General features: G+C 35.4%; 1 protein-coding gene across 2 annotated transcripts in view; it reads left to right on the plus strand.

Annotated features, from left to right (window-relative positions):
* Positions 1–18,755, plus strand: part of NDUFAF2 (NADH:ubiquinone oxidoreductase complex assembly factor 2) — a 239,323-nt gene that overhangs the window by 2,333 nt on the left and 218,235 nt on the right. Inside the window, exon 2 of one of the 2 annotated variants that reach the window (XM_033179652.1) lies at positions 1,744–1,788. The exons of the other annotated variant lie outside the window; for it this stretch is intronic. Coding sequence (XP_033035543.1) covers positions 1,744–1,788 — 45 coding nt within the window. The remainder of the gene's footprint in view (positions 1–1,743; positions 1,789–18,755) is intronic. 2 annotated transcript variants of the gene reach the window in all.

Consider the following 18,755-nt stretch of genomic DNA (forward strand, 5'->3'; position numbering starts at 1 on the left):
ATCATTCAAACCTTTTGCCCATTAAAAAATACATTTACGGCTGGGTGCGGTGGCTTATGCCTGTAATCCCAGCACTGTGGGAGGCCAAGGTGGGTGGATCACCTGAGGTCAGGAGTTCCAGACCAGCCTGGCCAACATGGTGAAACCCCATCTCTACTAAAAATACAAAAATTAGGCAGGCACGGTGGCATACCGGTATAATCCCCACTACTCGGGAGGCTGAGGCAGGAGAATCACTTGAACCTGGGAGGTGGAGGTTGCAGTGAGCCGATTTCACACCACTGCACTCCATCCAGCCTGGGTGAGACTCCATCTCAAAAAAAAAGAAAAAAACAAAAACCCCAAAAAACAACAAAAAAATACATTTATACCAGTTTTTGTATCATTCATTTCTATAGAGATACAATATCATTGAAGTTTCAAATTAAGTCATGTCTATTCTAAAATAACATGAATATTTTATGTTTACATATTCTTATTTGTATATTTTCTTACATAACTGCAATTGCATTTTGAGAGTTTTATTGAAGTAGAATTGACAAAAAAATGGCCAATGCTTCATATGTGTGATTTGGTAAGTTGACATATGTAGTATCTGTGAAACCGTCAACACAGTCAAGAAAATTGGCCGGGCGCGGTGGCTCACGCCTGTAATCCCAGCACTTAGGGAGGCCGAGGCAGGCGGATCACAAAGTCAGGAGATCCAGACCATCCTGGCTAACACGGTGAAACCCTGTCTCTACTGAAAATACAAAAAAAATTAGCTGGGTGAGTTGGCCGGAGCATGTAGTCCCAGCTACTCGGGAGGTGGAGCTTGCAGTGAGCCGAGATGGCACCACTGCACTTCAGTCTGGGCGACAGAGCGAGACTCCATCTCAAAAAAATAAAAAAATAAAAAAATAAAATGATTAGCATATCCACTATCCACAATTTGTTGTGCCCTTTTCTAGTCCTGCCTTATGCTTCTGCTTCCATGGACAGGCACTAATCTGATTTCTGACACTATGCATTAGTTTGTATTTTTTAGAATTTTTATTTATTTGTTTTTATTTATTTATTTTGAGATGGAGTCTCACCCTGTCACCCAGGCTGGAGTGCAGTGGCGCGATCTTGGCTTACTGCAACCTCTGCCTCCCAGGTTCAAGTGATTCTCCTGCCTCAGCCTCCCGAGTAGCTGAGATTACAGATGCGCGCCACCCTGCCCAGCTAACTTTTTGTATCTTTAGTAGAGATGGGGTTTCACCATGCTGGTCAGGCTGCTCTTGAACTCCTGACTTTGTGATCCGCCTGCCTCGGTCTCCCAAAGTGCTGGGATCAGGTGTGAGACACCGCGCCTGGCTAGAATTTTATTTAAATGGAAGCCTACAGCACATATTCTGCTTTTCTTTTTTCTTTTTTCTTTTTTTTTTAGTTTCTTCACTCAGCATAATTATTTTGAGATTCATCCATGTTTTTGTGTTTATCAGTAGTTTATTTCTTTTTATTGCTGAGTAATATTCCATTGTATGTATATACCATAATTTGTTTATCCATTCACCTGTTCATAGATATTTGGGTTGTTTCTAGTTATGGGTTATTAGAAATAAATTATGAACATTCATGTGTAAGTCTTTGTATGGACATATGCTTTTATTTCTTTTGATGTAATATTTAGAAATGGAATGGCTGAGTCAACTTGTTAGGTGTGTGTTTAACTTCTTAAGAAACTATCTAAGTGGTGGTACCGTTTTACCTTCCCACCAGGAGTGTGTGAGATTTCCAGTTGTCCTACATCCTTATCAACACTTGGTATGGTCAGTCTTTTTAATTTTAGTTCTTCTAGTAGGTGGTTGTGGTATCTCATTTTTTTTTCTTTAGTTTTCTGTTTGCTATTAGTTGGTTTTTTTAGATTCTATTTTTAAATTAAAATAGAGTAAAATTAACTTTTAAAATTGGTGTACAGTTCTATAAATTTGAACACATGTGATTCATGTAACCACCACCAAAGTCAGGATACAGAGCAGTTCTGTCACCCTGAATAACTCCCTCATGCTAACTTTTTGTAGTCACAATCTCTCCTCATCCCTAACCTCAGCAACCACTGATTTGTTCTCTGCCATTATACATTTTTCCATTTGAGACTGTCCCACATGTATACTTATGCCATACGTAACCTTTTGAACCTGGCTTCTTCTATTCAGTATAATGCCTTTGAGATTCATTACGTGTATCAGTAGTTTGCTCCTTTTTACTGCTGATTAGTATTCCATGTTAATGGATATACCACAGTTTGTTCATTGTACTCATTGAAGGGCATTTGAGTTTAGTTACTTGCAGTTTTTGGTGATTATGAATACAGCTGCAAGAAACATTCACGTATAGGTTTTGTGTGAACATAAGTTTTCATTTTCCATGAGTACATACATACCTAAGAGTGTGAGTGCTAGACCATAGCAGCTCCAGCTTACTCTGTAAAATAGAAATAACAGTACCTACCTAGCCTCACAAAGTGTTTTTGCTACTCAAGAGAGACAAATTGGATAATGTACCACATAAAAGAATGGGATTTAATGTCAAAGTCAGTTTGACTTAATTCATAGAGATCTTTTACTTGATCGTTTAAAAAAATTTATCACTGATTTGTAGTTTTCAACATAGAGGTCGTGCTATGTTTTGTTACATTTATTATAAAGTATTGTTATTATAAATGATGCTTAAAAAACGTAATTTCTAATTCTTTATTACTAATATATTGAAGTACAATAGATTTTTCCATGTTGAGCATGTATCTTGCAACCTATTTTACTCACCTACTAGTTTTTGAATGAAGCTTTTTGCAGATCCTTGGACATTCTCTGTAGTTAATTATATCAACTGTGGATAGAGACAGTTTTGTGTTTTCCTTTCTAACTTATTTGCATTCTCTTTCCTTCTCTTGCCTGGCTGCCCTGGGTGAGCCTCCAGTATAATGTTGAATAAGAGTGGTGAGCATGGATATTTTTTTCTTGTTCCATATCTTAGAAGAAAAACATTTAGTCTTTCATTTTTTTTTCCCCAAGATGGAATCTCACTCTGTTGTCCAGGCTAGAGTGCAATGGCGTGATCTCGGCTCACTGCAACCTCTGCCTCCTGGGTTCCAGCGATTCCCCTACCTCAGCCTCCCGAGTAGCTGGGATTACAGGCATGTGCTGCTATGCCTGGCCAATTTTTTATTTTTAGTAGAAATGGGGGTTCACCATGTTGGACAGGCTGGTCTCAAACTCCTGACCTCAGATGATCTGCACACCTTGGCCTTCCAAAGTGCTGGGATTACAGGCATGAGCCACCGCGCCGGCCACTAGTCTTTCATTGTTAAGTATGGTGTTAGCTATAATTTTTAAGATACCTTTTATTAAATTAACAAAGCTCCCAGTACCTCGTTTGCTGAGCACTTTCTTTTATGAATTGATGTTGAATTTTGTCATATGCTTGCTTGCTGTTGTTTTTTTTTTTTTTTTGGTTCTGTTGGAATGATCATGTGGTGAATTATACTGATGGACTCTTAAAAATTAACAGACTTTATTTTTTAGAGCAATTTTAGGTTTACAGAAAAATTGAGTGGAAACTACTCAGATACTCCTTCTCCCCCAGTGCAGTTTCTCCCATTGTTAATATCTTGCATTAGTGTACCCTCACTTCCTCCCTTCCTGCTAGCAAACCCCTAAGCGACCACTGATCTTTTTACTGTCTCTAGTTTTGCCTTTTCCAGAATATCATATAGTTGCTATCATACAGTATGTGGTATTTTCAGATTGGCTTTTTTCACTTAGTAATACTCACTTAAGTTTCCTCCATTTTTTTTTTGTGTGGCATAATCGCTCCTTTCTATTTGTTTATTTATTTATTTTTGAGGCAGAGTCTCACACTCTGTCGCCCAGGCTGGAGTGCAGTGGTGCGATATTGGCTCAGTGCAACCTCTGCCTCTCAGGTTCAAGTGATTCTCCTGCCTCAGCCTCTCGTGTAGCTAGGATTACAGGTGCCCACCATCATGCCCAGCTAATTTTTACAATTTTAGTAGAAATGGGGTTTCGCCATGTTGGCCAGGATGGTTTTGAACTCCTGACCTCAGGTGATCTGCCTGCCTCGGCCTCCCAAAGTGCTGGGATTATAGGCGTGAACCACCGTGCCCAACCATCTCCTTTCTTTTTATTGCTAAATAATATTCTGTTGTATGGTTAGAACCACTGTTTATCCATTTGCATATTGAAGGACATCTTGGTTGCTTCCAAGTTTTGGTGATTATGAATAAAGCTACTATAAATATTCCTGTGCAGTTTTTTTGAGTGGACGTAAGTTTTAAACTCATTTGGCATTGATTGATTGTTGAATGTCTTGAATATTGCATTTGTCATGTAAGCTCCACTTGGTCATGATACCTTATCCTTTTTATATATTGTTGGATTGATGTGCTCACATTTTATTGAAGAATTTTGTTTTTCTTCAGGATCTTAATTTCTTCCTCTTAATGTGTTTTCTAAGTTTGTTTTTAGGTTAATGCTGGCCTTATAAAGTAAGTTGAATTTTGTTTCTTTCTTTTGGATTTTCTGGAAGAGTTTGTGAAGAATTTGTATTGTTTATTTCTTACATGTTAAATATAAATTGCCTGTGAAGCCATCTGGTCCTGGAGTTTTCCTTGTTGAAAGGCTGGAATTAAAAATTCAAAGAAATACATTTTAACCTGCAAATTTAATATCTTTAACAGGTATAAGACTACTCAGGCTATCTATTTTGTCTTAGGTGAGTTTTGGTAGTTTTATCTTTTGAGTAGTTTGCCCTTTTTATCTAATACGTTGAATTTACGGTCATAAAGTTGTAATATATCTTCATTATCTTTTTAATGTTTGTACGATTTGTAGTGATATCCTCTCTTTCTTTCCTGAATTGATAATCTGTGGCTATTCTTGTTTTCTTGGCCTATCTGATGAGTGGTTTGTTAATTTATGGATCATTTTAGAGAATTAGCTTTGAGTTTCACTGATATTTCTCTGTAAGTTTTTTTTCATTGGTTTCAGACTTAGCGCTTTCTCTTATATCATCATCGTTTTCTTCTGCTTTCAATTGGTTTTATATGTTCTTATAGTTTCTTAAAGTGGCCACTGAGATCATAATTTGAGCTGTTTATTTTTTAATATACATTTTTAATGTTAACATTTCTTATAGGCACTGTTTTGGCCACATTTCACAAATTTTTATCTTAAAATTTTCATGCAACTAATATATTTTCTTACTTATTTTTTCCTGTATGACCCATGTATTTATTTAGAAGTATGTTCTTTAATTTACAAATATTTGGAGATTTTCTAGATGCAGATTTTCATTGACTTCTAGTTTAATTCCATTATATTCAGAGGACATATTTTATATGATTTCAGTTATTTTAAATTTACTGTAAATTGTTGTATGGCCTAGAGTATGGTGTGATTTGGTAAATGTTCTATTTGTGCTTGAGAAAAATGTATTATCTATTTTGCTATTTTGGGTTGAATGTTCTGTAAATGTCATTTAGCCCAAGCTGCTTGATAGAGTTGTTCAAGCTGTCTACATTCATACTGATTTTTCTTTATACTTATTGTATCAATTATTGAAAAAATATGTTACCGTCTCTGAATATAAGTGCACATTTATCTTTTATTCTTTCCAGTTCTATCAGTTTTTACTTCATGTATTTTCAATACCTATTGTTAGGTCCTTACACATTTATAATTGAAAGATAATAATACAAATTGCCCAAAATAAAACACAGAGAGAAAAAAAAACAGAAAAAAAAGAGCAATTAGCAAGCTGTGGGATACTCTCCAGTGGCCTAATATATGTAATTGGATACCGTGAAGGGTAAAGGTCATTTTGGAGACCAAAAATATTTGAAGAAATAATGGCCAAAAATATTCCAAATTTGATGAAAACTATAAACCCACAGACCCCAAATCATCCACAGATTCCAAAAAAAAAAAAAAAAGTATAGAAAACCACACCAAGGCATAACATAATCAAATTGCTGAAAGCCATTGATAAAATCTTTATAGAGCTAGTGAAAAAGACACATTGCTTACAGAGGAAGAAAGATGAAAATGAGATCAGGTTTTTTAAAAGAAATAATATAAGCTGGAAGACAGTGGAACAATATCTTTAAAGTACCGAAAGAGAAAATCTGCCAACCTATAATTTTGTACAGAACAAAAGTATCTTGTTAAAACAAAGGCAAATGAAGATTTTTCAGACATACAGTACCTGAAAGAATTCATTACACAGAGATCATAATTTCCTTTCGTCTTCCCTTTACTGGATATCCTATTCCCTGGATTCTGGGCCTTTCACCACAATTTTGTAGCATATATGCTTCAGTAGCCTCCTGAGAAGAGGTTCAAGGTGGATGAAGTTTTTGAATCTTTGAATGTCTGAAAAGATTTTTATTCTGTCCTCATTTGGTTGATGTATTTGTTGGGTATAGTTTCTACTGCAGACATAGTGAGTAAATGTCTAGAAAAAAGCAAGCAGTAAATTCTATGTGAGCTTAAAAGGAGTAGCCTGTGAATTGAGGAACAGTATATGCATAATGTGGGCTTTGGTAAATGTTTTTAATGTAACCTAATGCTATGGTTTACTGTATTTATGAATATATATTTTAAAATGCATGATGACATTGAATAAAAGTGTCTTAGCTTTAATAGTAAAAGTTTTTTTCAAATTTAGTAGGTATAAAATTATTTCAGATACTCACACATACTTTGTATGTGCCATATTGACAACCAACAAAGGAATTTATCCTTTCTGTGAAAATGAGGAATACGTAGACACAGATGTAAATGTTCTAGATCATTATTTCTAGTGATATAAATTGGAATTTTTTTTACTGGAAGATTGTCTGTGGTGCTTTTTGAGGATTGGCTGTGTATTTTAGAGAAGGTAGCTGGTAACTTGGACTAGTTCCAGCTTTACAGGTCACCATGATACCCATGTCCATGTCTCTGGTCCCAAGTGATTAGCTGTAAGATAGCCAAAGACCTATGATGTGACTGGATGTGAGAATTCTGCCCCAAATAGGCATTCTGTATTGGTTGGTGACAGACCAAACATGGTCAAATTTTTTTCTGTTGAAATTTTAACTCATAGATGTAATACATAGAGAGAAGAAAATATGAGAATAATTAGGGATCAATAGATGTCCATTTCTAAGAAGCTGGGGAGGCAAGCATGTCAAAAAGTTCCTATTAGACCACAGTAAGTATTGCTGTGTCCTAAATCATGTTCCAGTTCTCTCTATTTTGCAGCTGTTGAATTTGTCATCTTTCTTCCTGTATCTTTATAGTATTCCCTGGTTACCTGAGATAACTTGAACGTAACTGTTCTTTGAAATCTGAGACTAGCTAACATATATACTATGTACTAGATTTTAGAAAATTTTAGGTATCTGAAAATACAACTTTTTCCTCTCATCTGTTAATTTTGTCTCTTAGAAATTCTTCCTGTTAAATATCAAGGAACTCATTATCTCAAGTGATCTGCCCGCCTCAGCCTCCCAAAGTGCTAGGATTATAGGCATGAGCCACCGTGCTCTGCTGTCTTTTTTTTTTTTTTTTTTAGATAGTAGCCATCCTAACAAGTATAAGGTGATAGCTTATTGTGATTTTAACTTGATTTCCCTGATGGCTAGTGATATTGAGAACCTTTTCATATACCTGTTGGCTATTTGTATGTTTTCTTTGGAGAATGCCTGTTGGTTCCTTTGCCCATTTTAAAATCAATTTTTTTTTTTTTTTTTTTTTTTTTTTTTACTATTAAGTCATAGAAGTCACTTATATATTTTGGTTTTTAATCCTTTATGAGATATGGTTTGCAAATATTTGTCCTATTCCATAGGTTGCCTTTGTATCCTTTGCTTTGCTCAAGTATTTTGGTTTGATGTAATCGGACTTATTTTTGCTTTTGTTGTTTTATGCTTTTTGTGCTTTTGTGCTTTGGTGTCATATCCAAGAAATCATTGCCAAAGCCAATGTCGAGAAGCTTTTACCCTGTTTTCTTCTAAGAGTTTTGTAGCTTAAGGACTTACATTGAAGTCTTTAATTCATATTGAGTTGATTTTTATATACAGTGTGAGATAAGGGTCCAATTTCGTTCTTCTGCATGTGGATATCTAGTTTTCCCAATACCATTTATTTGAAGACATTATCTTTTCTCCACTGTGTGTTCTTGGCATAATTGTCAAAACTCACTTCCCCTCATGTGTGGCTTTATTACTAGGTTCTGTCTTCTGTTCCAATAGTTTACATGTCTGGTTTTATACTAGTACCATACTGTTTTGATTACTGTAGCTTTTAAATGTATTTTGAAATCAGACAGTGTGATGCCTCTAGATTTACTGTTCCTGCTTAAAATTATTTTGGCTACTCAGTGTCTTTTTGTAATTTCATATGAATTTTAAGATTGTTGTTTCTATTTCTGGAAAAAAAATAATTGGAGTTTTGGTAGAGATTGTGTTGAATCTGTAGATTGCTTTGGGCAGTACGAACACTTTAACGATATTAATTGTTCCAGTCCATGAATGTATCAGATGTCATTGCATTTATTCATGTCTGCTTTAAAGCATTTCTTTCATCAGTGTTTTATAGTTTTCAGTGTATAGGTCTTTCACTTCCTTAGTGTATTCCTATTTTACTTTATTGATGTTATTGTAAGTAGGTTGTTTTCTTAATTTCCTTTTCAGATAACTTGTTGATAGTTCCCAGACATGCACTAGATTTTTGTATGTTGACTTTGTTTTTTTTTGAGACAGAGTCTCTGTCACCCAGGCTAGAGGACACTGATGCGATCTCAGCTCACTGCAACCTCTGCCCCCCTTGCCTAAGTGATCCTCCTAAGTACTGGGACTACAGATATGTGCCACCATGCCCAGCTAATTTTTGTATTTTTTATAGAGATGCGGTTTCACCACATTGCCCAGGCTGGTTTTGAACTCCTGGGCTCAAGTGATCCACCTGCCTCGGCCTCCCGAAGTGTTGGGATTATAGGCATGAGCCACCATGCCTGGCCTCTATATTGACTTTGTATCCTGCAACTTTGCAGAATTCATTCATTAGTCCGAACAGCTTTTTTTGCGTGTGGAATCTTTGGGGCTTTCTATATGTAAGGTGGTCATCTGTGGCTTCTTCCTCTCTAATTTGGATGCCATTTATTTGTTTTTCTTGCCTACCTGCTCTTGCTAGGACTTCTGTTTTTGAATAGGAGTGGTGAGAGTAGGCATCCTTGTCTCATTCCTAACCTTAGAAGAAAAGCTTTCAGTTTTTCACTCTTGAATATAACGTTAACTGTGGATTTGTCATATATGGCCTTCATTATGTTGAGGTACATCCCTTCTATACCTGACACTAATTTTTATCATGAAAAGGATTGAATTTTGTTGAATGCTTTTCCTGCATCTATTGAGATGGTCGTACAGTCTTTGTGCTTCATTTTGTTAACGTGGTACATCACATTGATTTGCATAAGTTATCTCAATTTTTAAGTGTTACTTATACATTTATAAAAGTTGTGAGCCAAGAAAAATCTATGCTGAGGTTTTTTATGAAAACATTTACTGCCAAACTTTATTTTCTATACTTTATATATTTCTATGTGGGTATATTTAGACACACATATATTTGGATTATCAGTGTGTCAAACATTATAATATCATCTCCTGAATTTTATATTTTATATTTTTTAGTTAAAAAGAAAATGCTGGCTTTTGAATATGAAGTTCTCAAACACTTTTGAGAAACCAGATCAAAAGAGGTATTAACCAAACTTTAAAGTTGATAATTTAAAATTGAGGTTTGCTAATCAGAAATAGAATTTTGCTTATAACTGGAGGGTGTTTTATACCTTTTGTGCTTCCTTTTTAAGAATATTAGTTGGATTTTACCTTTTGGTTTAACTTGAGAATCACTGTTTTATTTATTTTTAATGATTGAATTAAAATATTTCAAACATAAGAAGTAGAGAGAATGAGAAAGCAAACCTTCACATACCTAAAACTTACTTTTTACAGTTATACTTGTGGTTAAATATAATTTTCTTTCTAACCCCCAGTTATGTTTCCCATATTATTTTGAAGCAGGTAACAAGCATCTTGTCAATTTACCTATAAACATTTCAGTATGTATCTTTTAAACACAAGCACTCCTGTTTTTAAATGTAACAATAACATCATCATCATATTTAGAAATAAAAAAATCCCTTAATATCATCAGATATCCAGCCATTCACATTTTCTTAGTTGTCCTATAATGTTATAATGTTCTGTTTATTAGCTGATCTGTTTACTTTTTTTTTTCTTTTTTTTACAATTTAAGTCTCTATGGAGTCTCCCTTTATCTTTTTAAAAACTGTTTTTCTGATTCCTGATTACTCTCCTTAGATGTCTTTTGCAGCATAGCCCTTAATTTACTTGAAATTAGCTGTCTGTACCCAGACAGACCCCAGTGAATATTACAGGCCAGTAGCTCCTCATAGTGCTCTGGTAGAATTACTTTAGTAGAACTGTACTCAATAAAGGGCTCCTTCACTTTCAGCCCCTGCTAGTGGGAAGCTTAAGACTGTCAGTATTAGGTGAAAGTTTTAGTTGCCTATGAGAAATAGGGAATGGGCTCATTGGGACACTCACCACGTGTTATTGTTTGGGTTTGTTCTTTTGTTGTTTTCTTTTTGTTGTTGTTGTTGTTTTTTTTTTTTAAAAACCTGTATTTTGTGTATAACCTGCATTAGTGATAATCAGGACTCCCTGTAGTAGCACTGGTGGCATTTTTGAATTTTTTGGGCTTGACTGTTAACGTTTGCCACTTGCTCTTAGCCTTGCTCCTCCAATTTTGGGGTTTTCTCAGGACCTATTTTTGGAAAACTATATTGATTCTTTCTAGGCAGGCCTGTTCAGTTGTGCTGCTTCACAGGCCAGTCAGCACTACTAAGTTTGCTTTTCATCTCATCCTATGTAATTTGTTAATTTTCTCATGTGACAGATAGTTATTGACTACTGATGTAAGCAAAACATCTGTTTTATGTATTTCAGACCTTTTGGCCTTAGTTTCTGACCTTTTAATGGCACCTTTGTTTTCTAGCATAGCTGTGTCTCCTCTCATATATTCTTTAATAAATTCAGTTGGGTTTTGGGAGATAAAGGAAGTAAACATGAATCGTGGGCTATTTTAATCTGAAGTTTTAATATTTAATTTGTAACAAATTCAAAACACAATTTTTTCATTCATTTTGTTCTCAGCTTCTTACAAGCTTCCAATCTTTTTAGTAATACTTAAAGTAATGATGGCTATTATTTATTGGGTGCTAACTCTGATTATTTCACATTTTTGTAACAACCATGTAACCAGGGATTATTATCCTCATTTTAAATATGAAGTGATTGTTATGTTTCTGAATACTTAAATGTACTTTATATGCATGTGCCTGGATATAAAGTAGATGCTGAAAAAGCAGCTATTCAATGAATTGAGATGTTTATGGACCCAGAGGCATAAAAACAAAAACAAAACAAAATATAAGAAAACCACAGAAAATGGTTTTTCAATTAACTAGTTTTACAAAATCTTAAGACAGATGCTTAAGATAATACTTTTCTTTTTATTATGATAAATTGGCCAAATTATTCTTTAGGGACTGAAATATTGTCATTAGAAATAAGAGTATCTTTTCATAGTGTCATAACGCCTCTAATGTGGTTCAGGTTTGGACTTGGTTTAGTCAGTGTCCTTCTAAATATAGTTTCATTGCCAGCCTCAAACTTAAGACACCCAGTCTTTATTTTTTCCTTTTAGGATAAGTATATCAAAACCTATGTTATCCACTGTTATATGTAATTGTAGTCCTGCATTGTTTTAAATTATCTCACCTCAACATATTTGTATTTAGGATTTAAAATATGCTAAAAATTATAATGAATTAGTATGCAATTAAGTAGTTATTAAGGATCAAAAGAAATGAAATGGTCAGAATTACAAGTAAAGTCTCTGATTTTAGTAGCTATTGGAAGTTCATCATATATATTGCTCCTTTCAATGTGATATTTTCTCTTTAACATTTGGGAAATTATGGAGACATTTCAGATTTTTCCAGTAGATGGCAGTGAATAATTTTAAAAATTATAGATTCACTGTTTAATTTTTCTTGAATTGATTTGAAGGCATAATCATTTCTCTGAAATAATTGGATGTATTTTTTTCTTCCAAATAAGCCCTGCACTACTGTTTTATAAACTAACTTTTAAGATAAAGATTTTTAAATGATAATATAGATCATCCTAATCAGCATGACAATTATATTTTGAAGAATTGATAAAAAAATTTAAAAATCAAACATTTAATTTTTTCAATAGTAAGTAACATTCTTTCTTTAGTTATCAGAGATCCAGAAGTCACATGATGTAATCATCACCATGGGCTTCATCAGATTGATAGAATATCCTAAAATGTTTTGATTTTAGCAAAAACATGCCTTCAGTTTAGTGATATCTATGAAAAGTTGAATTTACTTTAAAATACTCTGTTGAATATAAAATAATAATTTAAAAGTTTTTATACAGGTTGTTGTCTCAGGGTTGTTTGAAGGTTGGATTTTTAATTTTCTGATCTTCATTGTGAAATTTCATGTCTTACTTATGTTTTCTTCTGAGACTATTTCAAATACTTACTGAATTCCCTTAGTTTGTGTGTATATGTATTCATGCACTTAAACACTTAATTGTATTTTGTTGAAGGGGAAAAAACTCCTTTTCCCTAACTTACACAAATAGTACCATATCTGTGTCACACTGTCAAACAGAGAAAAACAGGAAGATGAAATGTGTTCACACTTGTACCTGTCAGTTCTTTATGCTTTATGCTTACCGAGTTAAGCAACCTTAATCTTGAATTCTAATTTTCCCTGCCATAGAAATATGAAGTGTTTTAACAGAAATGGAACTAATAATGGATGAGTGACTAAGCTAGGTTATGTTTCTAAGTGAGGTTGAAAATAATTCCATGTAAGAGAAAAAGAGTTACTTGTCTCCTTTTGTTTTGAGGGTTTTATAATTCCTTTATATTAAGAATAGTAGTGTCAATTATAACAATAATGAGAATTAGTATTTCTTAAATACTGTGTATAGGCACTATTCCTAGCATTTGTTATGATTCACTGTATTTGTTGAAGAATATAATAAATGAGGGAAAATAATGTGTCTAGTGTTGATTGGTTAATATCAGATAGCTATGAAACTCAATTCTTTTTGTGTAAAACCCAGTTTATCTGCATCAGTGTAAATCACATAAAGCTATTACTTTTCATATTTCCTCACTTTTCAAAGTACTGTTCAGTCCAGCAGTTCCTTTCTGTTGCTGTTTGAAGACTCTGTGTGAGTTGCTCTGCAAGAGTTATAAAAGTGAGGAGTTGACAAGGTTGCTTTTGAGATTTTTCAGTTGAATCGGGTTTGATAGAGATAGTATCTTCAGAACTGTATGTCAGACTTCACTATATGATTGTTTGAATAAATTTCCATTCTTATAAAATGAATTGGAAATGTACCTGATTTTTTTAAAAATTAGGTTTGTTATTTTTACACTTAAAAGGCTGTTTTCTGCTTTTATTTTTATTTCCTTTTAGGTGACTGGTGCCTCCATCTTGTGGTCCAATTGACAAACTGCATCCTTTGCTAGAGATTGTTTACACTTTTTTCCCCCTCAGCTGAATAAATGACAGAAGATTATTTTCAGTTTTATTTATTAAAAATATACTCTGATTAAACATACATCATCCTCAAAGAGGACAGAAGGTACTCAGAAGGGACCACCTAAAGCGAGCTGTTCAAGGATGAAGTCTTGTAAAATAAATTATTATTGTTGATGGTAGTGGTGATGGATGATGATGGTGGTGATGGTGGTGGTGGTGAATGAGAGAGAGGGTGAAGTGAAGTTCAATTTGCTCTTTATGTTGAGAAATGAAACCTAAAGTCTTCAGCAAAATTTACTATATAACTTGGCCAGGCATGGTGGTTCACGCCTGTAATCCTAGCACTTTGGGAGGCCAAGAAGGGGTGCATCACCTGAGGTCAAGAGTTCAAGATCAGCCAGGCCAACATGGTGAAACCCTGTCTCTATTAAAAATACAAAAATTAGGCCCAGTGAGGTGACTCACGCCTGTAATCCCAGCACTTTGGGAGGCTGAGGTGGGCGGATCACGAGGTCAGGAGATCGAGACCATCCTGGCTAACACGGTGAAACCCCGTCTCTACTAAAAGTACAAAAATTAGCTGAATGTGGTGGCGGGTGCCTGTAGTCCCAGCTACTCGGGAGGCTGAGGCAGGAGAAGGGTGTGAACCTGGGAGGCAGAGCTTGCAGTGAGCTGAGATTGTGCCACTGCACTCCAGCCTGGGTGACAGAGTGAGACTCCGTCTCAAAAATTAAAAAAATAAAAAAAAAGCCAGGCATGGTGGCACATGCCTGTAATCCCAGCTATCCAGGAGGATGAGGCAGGAGAATCACTTGAACCCAGGAGGCAGAGATTGCAGTGAGCTGAGATTGCACCACAGCACTCTAGCCTGGGTGACAGAAGGAGACTCTGTCTCAAAAAAAAAAAAAAATTTACTATGTAACTGCAACCTTAGCTAATTATTAGAATTAAGAATGAATCAATGTCTGTGGTCCTAGTTACTCAGGAAGCTGAGGTAGCAGGATCACTTGAGCTCAGGAGTTTGAGGTTACAGCTAACTATGGTAGCATCACTGCACTCCAGCCTGAGTGACAGAGTAAGATTCTTTCTCTAAAAAAAATCTTAAAAAAGAGTAAATTAAGTACTATTTTTTCCTCCAGCTTTATTGACATTTAATTTATACATACAAATTGTATATATTTATATTGTTGAGTATGCTTGAACATGATAAATATATGTATATATTGATATATATATACTTCATGATTACCACAATCAAGCTTAGGCAGCATATCCTTCACCTCACATAGTTATCGTGTATTTTTTTGTGGTGAACAAGTACTGATTTTTTTTAACATAGGTTTTCCTACAAAACTATGATAGCACAATATGACATTCTTCATTTCACATTTGTCTCCATGAAATTAACAAAAGTGTCATTTTTTGCAAAAGTTGAAAGCATCATCAAATTTTCTAAAGATTTTTATTAATCAATGATTAATACTCTATTCACTGTCCTTTGAATACCTTTCATGTTCCAATTCTTATTGGTCTAACTACCTTGACCACCTTTTCAATTAGAAAGTAATTTTCTCATGATGCTATATTATTTTCATAGACTTCATGAAACTTTACCTCTTCTGAGATTTGCAATTTTACTTTGCATTCACCTTGTGCTACATTTATAAACATTAGAAAATTGTGTGGTGGCTCATGCCTGTAATCCCAGCACTTTGGGAGGCCGAGGTGGGCGGATCACGAGATCAGGAGATCGAGACCATCCTGGCTAACACAGTGAAACCCCATCTCTACTAAAAAAAAATAGAAAAAATTAGCCAGGCATGGTGGCACGCATCTGTAGTCCCAGCTACTCGGGAGTCTGAGGCAGGAGAGTCACTTGAACCCTGGAGGCACAGGTTGCAGTGAGCCAAGATCATGCCACTGCACTCCAGCCTAGTGACAAAGTGAGACTCCATCTTAAAAAAAAAAAAAAATTGGAGAGACTGACTTACAGAGAGATTGTCGTTCTCTCTTTTTTTTTTTTTTTGACAGAGTCCTGCTCTGTAGCCCAGGCTAGACTGCAGTAGCACAATCTCGGGTCACTGCAACCTCCGCCTCCCAGGTTCAAGCGATTCTCCTGCCTCAGTTTCCCAAGTAGTTGGAACTACAGGTGCATGCCACCATACCTGGCTAATTTTTGTATTTCTAGGAGAGGCAGGGTTTCACCATGTTGGTGAGGCTGGTCTCAAACTCCTAACCTTGTGATCCACCTGCCTCGGCCTCCCAAAGTGCTGGGATTGCAGGTGTGAGCCACTGTGCCCAGCCAAGATTGTCTTTTAAAGATGAGGTAGAGATTCTAATATTGAGTAGATGTCTAAATATCCCCTATTATAAGTTGCATAGTGAAGATTTTTATTTACATAGAAACTATTGTTTTCCTACATGTACTAGGAACTTAAGTTACTCTGTTAATGAGTACACAGTCAGTGAGGAATTCATGGATGTAAATAACTCTGCAACTCGCCTTCCCCTCACTGGCAAGATTTTTGAAAAGGGAGTCAACCTACTGACTTCATCCCTCATCTAGAATTCATCTTTCCCTAAGTGTAATTGTACTGCATTCATCTTTCCGTAAGTGTAATTGTACTGCATTTCCCATTTGGATTATAGGCGATTGCTTGTGTAGCTAGGTCCCTGACTCTGTGTTCTTCTGGACATTTTCTAGATTGTAGCAGGTGTTCAGCAAAACTTGTTCATCCATGTAACTGATATTTATTGTATACCTACTGTGGGCCAGACACGGCCCTAGGCATTTGAGATACTATATTAGTAAACAGAATACTGAAAAATCTGTGCCTTTACTGAGCTTACATTGTAGCTGAAAGAGTCAGATGGTTTTAAAAACTGTCATAGTTGTTACAGTGTGGTGAGTGTCAAGAGAAAGGAAAAACTAGATTAGAGTTGAGATCATAAGTGTGGCGATAGAGCGTGGGTTGAAATCTTAAATGCGATGGTTAGGGTAGATTCATTGAGTAGGTGATATTTGAACAGAGACTTGAAGGGAGTGAGGAAGTTAGCTAAGTGTATCTGGAGCAAGAGCACACCAATCAGAGGGAATAGCAGTATACATTTTGCTTTCACTGTGAATAAAATGGGGAATTATTCCAGGATTTTTAGCAAAGGAGTTACATAATCTAATTTATGATTTTAAAAGGATTGCTGAATTTTTTAAAATTGAGAATAGAATGTAGCAAGCACAGATTGAAGCAGGAAGATCATTTAAGAGACTTTTTCGATGTTTTTGTTTTAACTCTTCAACAATTTTAGACTTACAGAAAAGTTGCAAGAATAATACAAAGAATTCTCACATACTTTCCCCAAATCAACCAGATGTTACTGTTATACCACATTTGGTTCATCTTTCCAATTTTTAAGATTTATTTTTTAAATTAACAAATAAGATGTATGTACTTATGATGTACAGCATAATGTTTTGATATATGCATATATTGTGGAATGGCTAACTCAAGCTAATTAACGTATGTATTACCTCATAATTATTTTTTTTGTGGTGAGAACACTTAAAATCTCTCTTAGCACTTACCAAGTATACAACACTTTTTTTGAGGGGGGAGACAGAGTCTTACTCTGTCACCCAGGCTGGAATGCAGTAGTGCCATCTTGGCTCACTGCAACCTCTGCCTCCCGGGTTCAAGCGATTCTCTTGCCTCAGCCTCCTAAGTAGTTGGGATTGCAGGCGTGCACCACCATGCCTGGCTAATTTTTGTATTCTTTGGTAGAGACAGGGTTTCACCATGTTGATCAGGCTGGTCTTGAACTCCTGACCTCAAGTGATCTGCCTGCCTTGGCCTCCCAAAGTTCTGGGATTACAGGTGTGAACTACCACACCCAGCCACATAACGTTAACTACCGTTACCATGTTGTACAGTGGAACTGTTGAACTTACTCCGTTTTGTCAAAGAATGTTTGTATCCTTTGACCAACATTTACCCAGTACCTACCACCCACCAGACTCTGGTAACACCTCCTGTTCCTGCCCTTTTTTGACCCAGGTGCCTTACCATTTTCAGATGACTTTCATTAACTAAATCCTTTGTCACATATTTTTTGTCGTTCTTCATGTTGTGGGTGTTGCTATGTCTGAGAATAGTTTAATGCAGTACTAGGAAGAGGTTCCCAAACCTGGCCAATTATCAGGATTTCCCCAAACACATTAACGTAATTAGAATCTCCCTGGGTTTTTCTGATTTTTCAACTAGGTCTACGAACCACTGACATGACAGATATAGAAGACAGAAAAATTGTACTGACCTGAGCCAATACCTAAAGTAAATGGTTTCAAATTTGACTTGACATAGCTGAGAACATAATTTTCCTCCAACTTTATTAAGGTATAATTGACAAAAATTGTGTATATATTTACGGTGTACAATGTGATGTTTTGATATATGTATACATTGTGAAATGATTAAATCAAGCTAATGAATATATCCACACCTCACAGACTTATTTTTTTGTGGTGAGAACACTTAAGGTCTACCTTCTTAGCAATTTTCAAGTATATAATACATTACTATTAAATATAGTCACCATGCTGTACAATAGATCTCTTGAACTTATTCACTCTTTGACCAGCATATCCCCATTTCCCCACCCCTAGCCCCTGGCAACCACCATTCTACCGTTTGTTCCTATGAGTTCAGCTTTTTAAAGATTCCACATGTAAGTGAAATCATGTGGTATATTTGTCTTTTTGTGCCTGTCTTATTTCACTTAGCATAGTATCTTCCAGGTTCATCCATGTTGTCATAAATGGCAGATTTCCTGCTTTTTAAATGTTTAATAGAGTTTCATTGTGTATATATACCACATTTTCCTTATCTGTTCATCTGTCAATAGACACTTAAGTTAATTCCCTATCTTGATTATTCTAAATAATGCTACAGTGAACATGGGAATGCAGATATCTCTTTGGCATACTAATTTCATTTCCTATGGATATATACCCAGTAGTGGGATTGCTAGATCATATGGTAGTTCTATTTTTA

This window comes from Trachypithecus francoisi, unplaced genomic scaffold (assembly GCF_009764315.1).
Source record: "Trachypithecus francoisi isolate TF-2019V2 unplaced genomic scaffold, Tfra_2.0 Lachesis_group2, whole genome shotgun sequence".
In the NCBI taxonomy this organism is placed as follows: Eukaryota; Metazoa; Chordata; class Mammalia; order Primates; family Cercopithecidae; genus Trachypithecus; species Trachypithecus francoisi.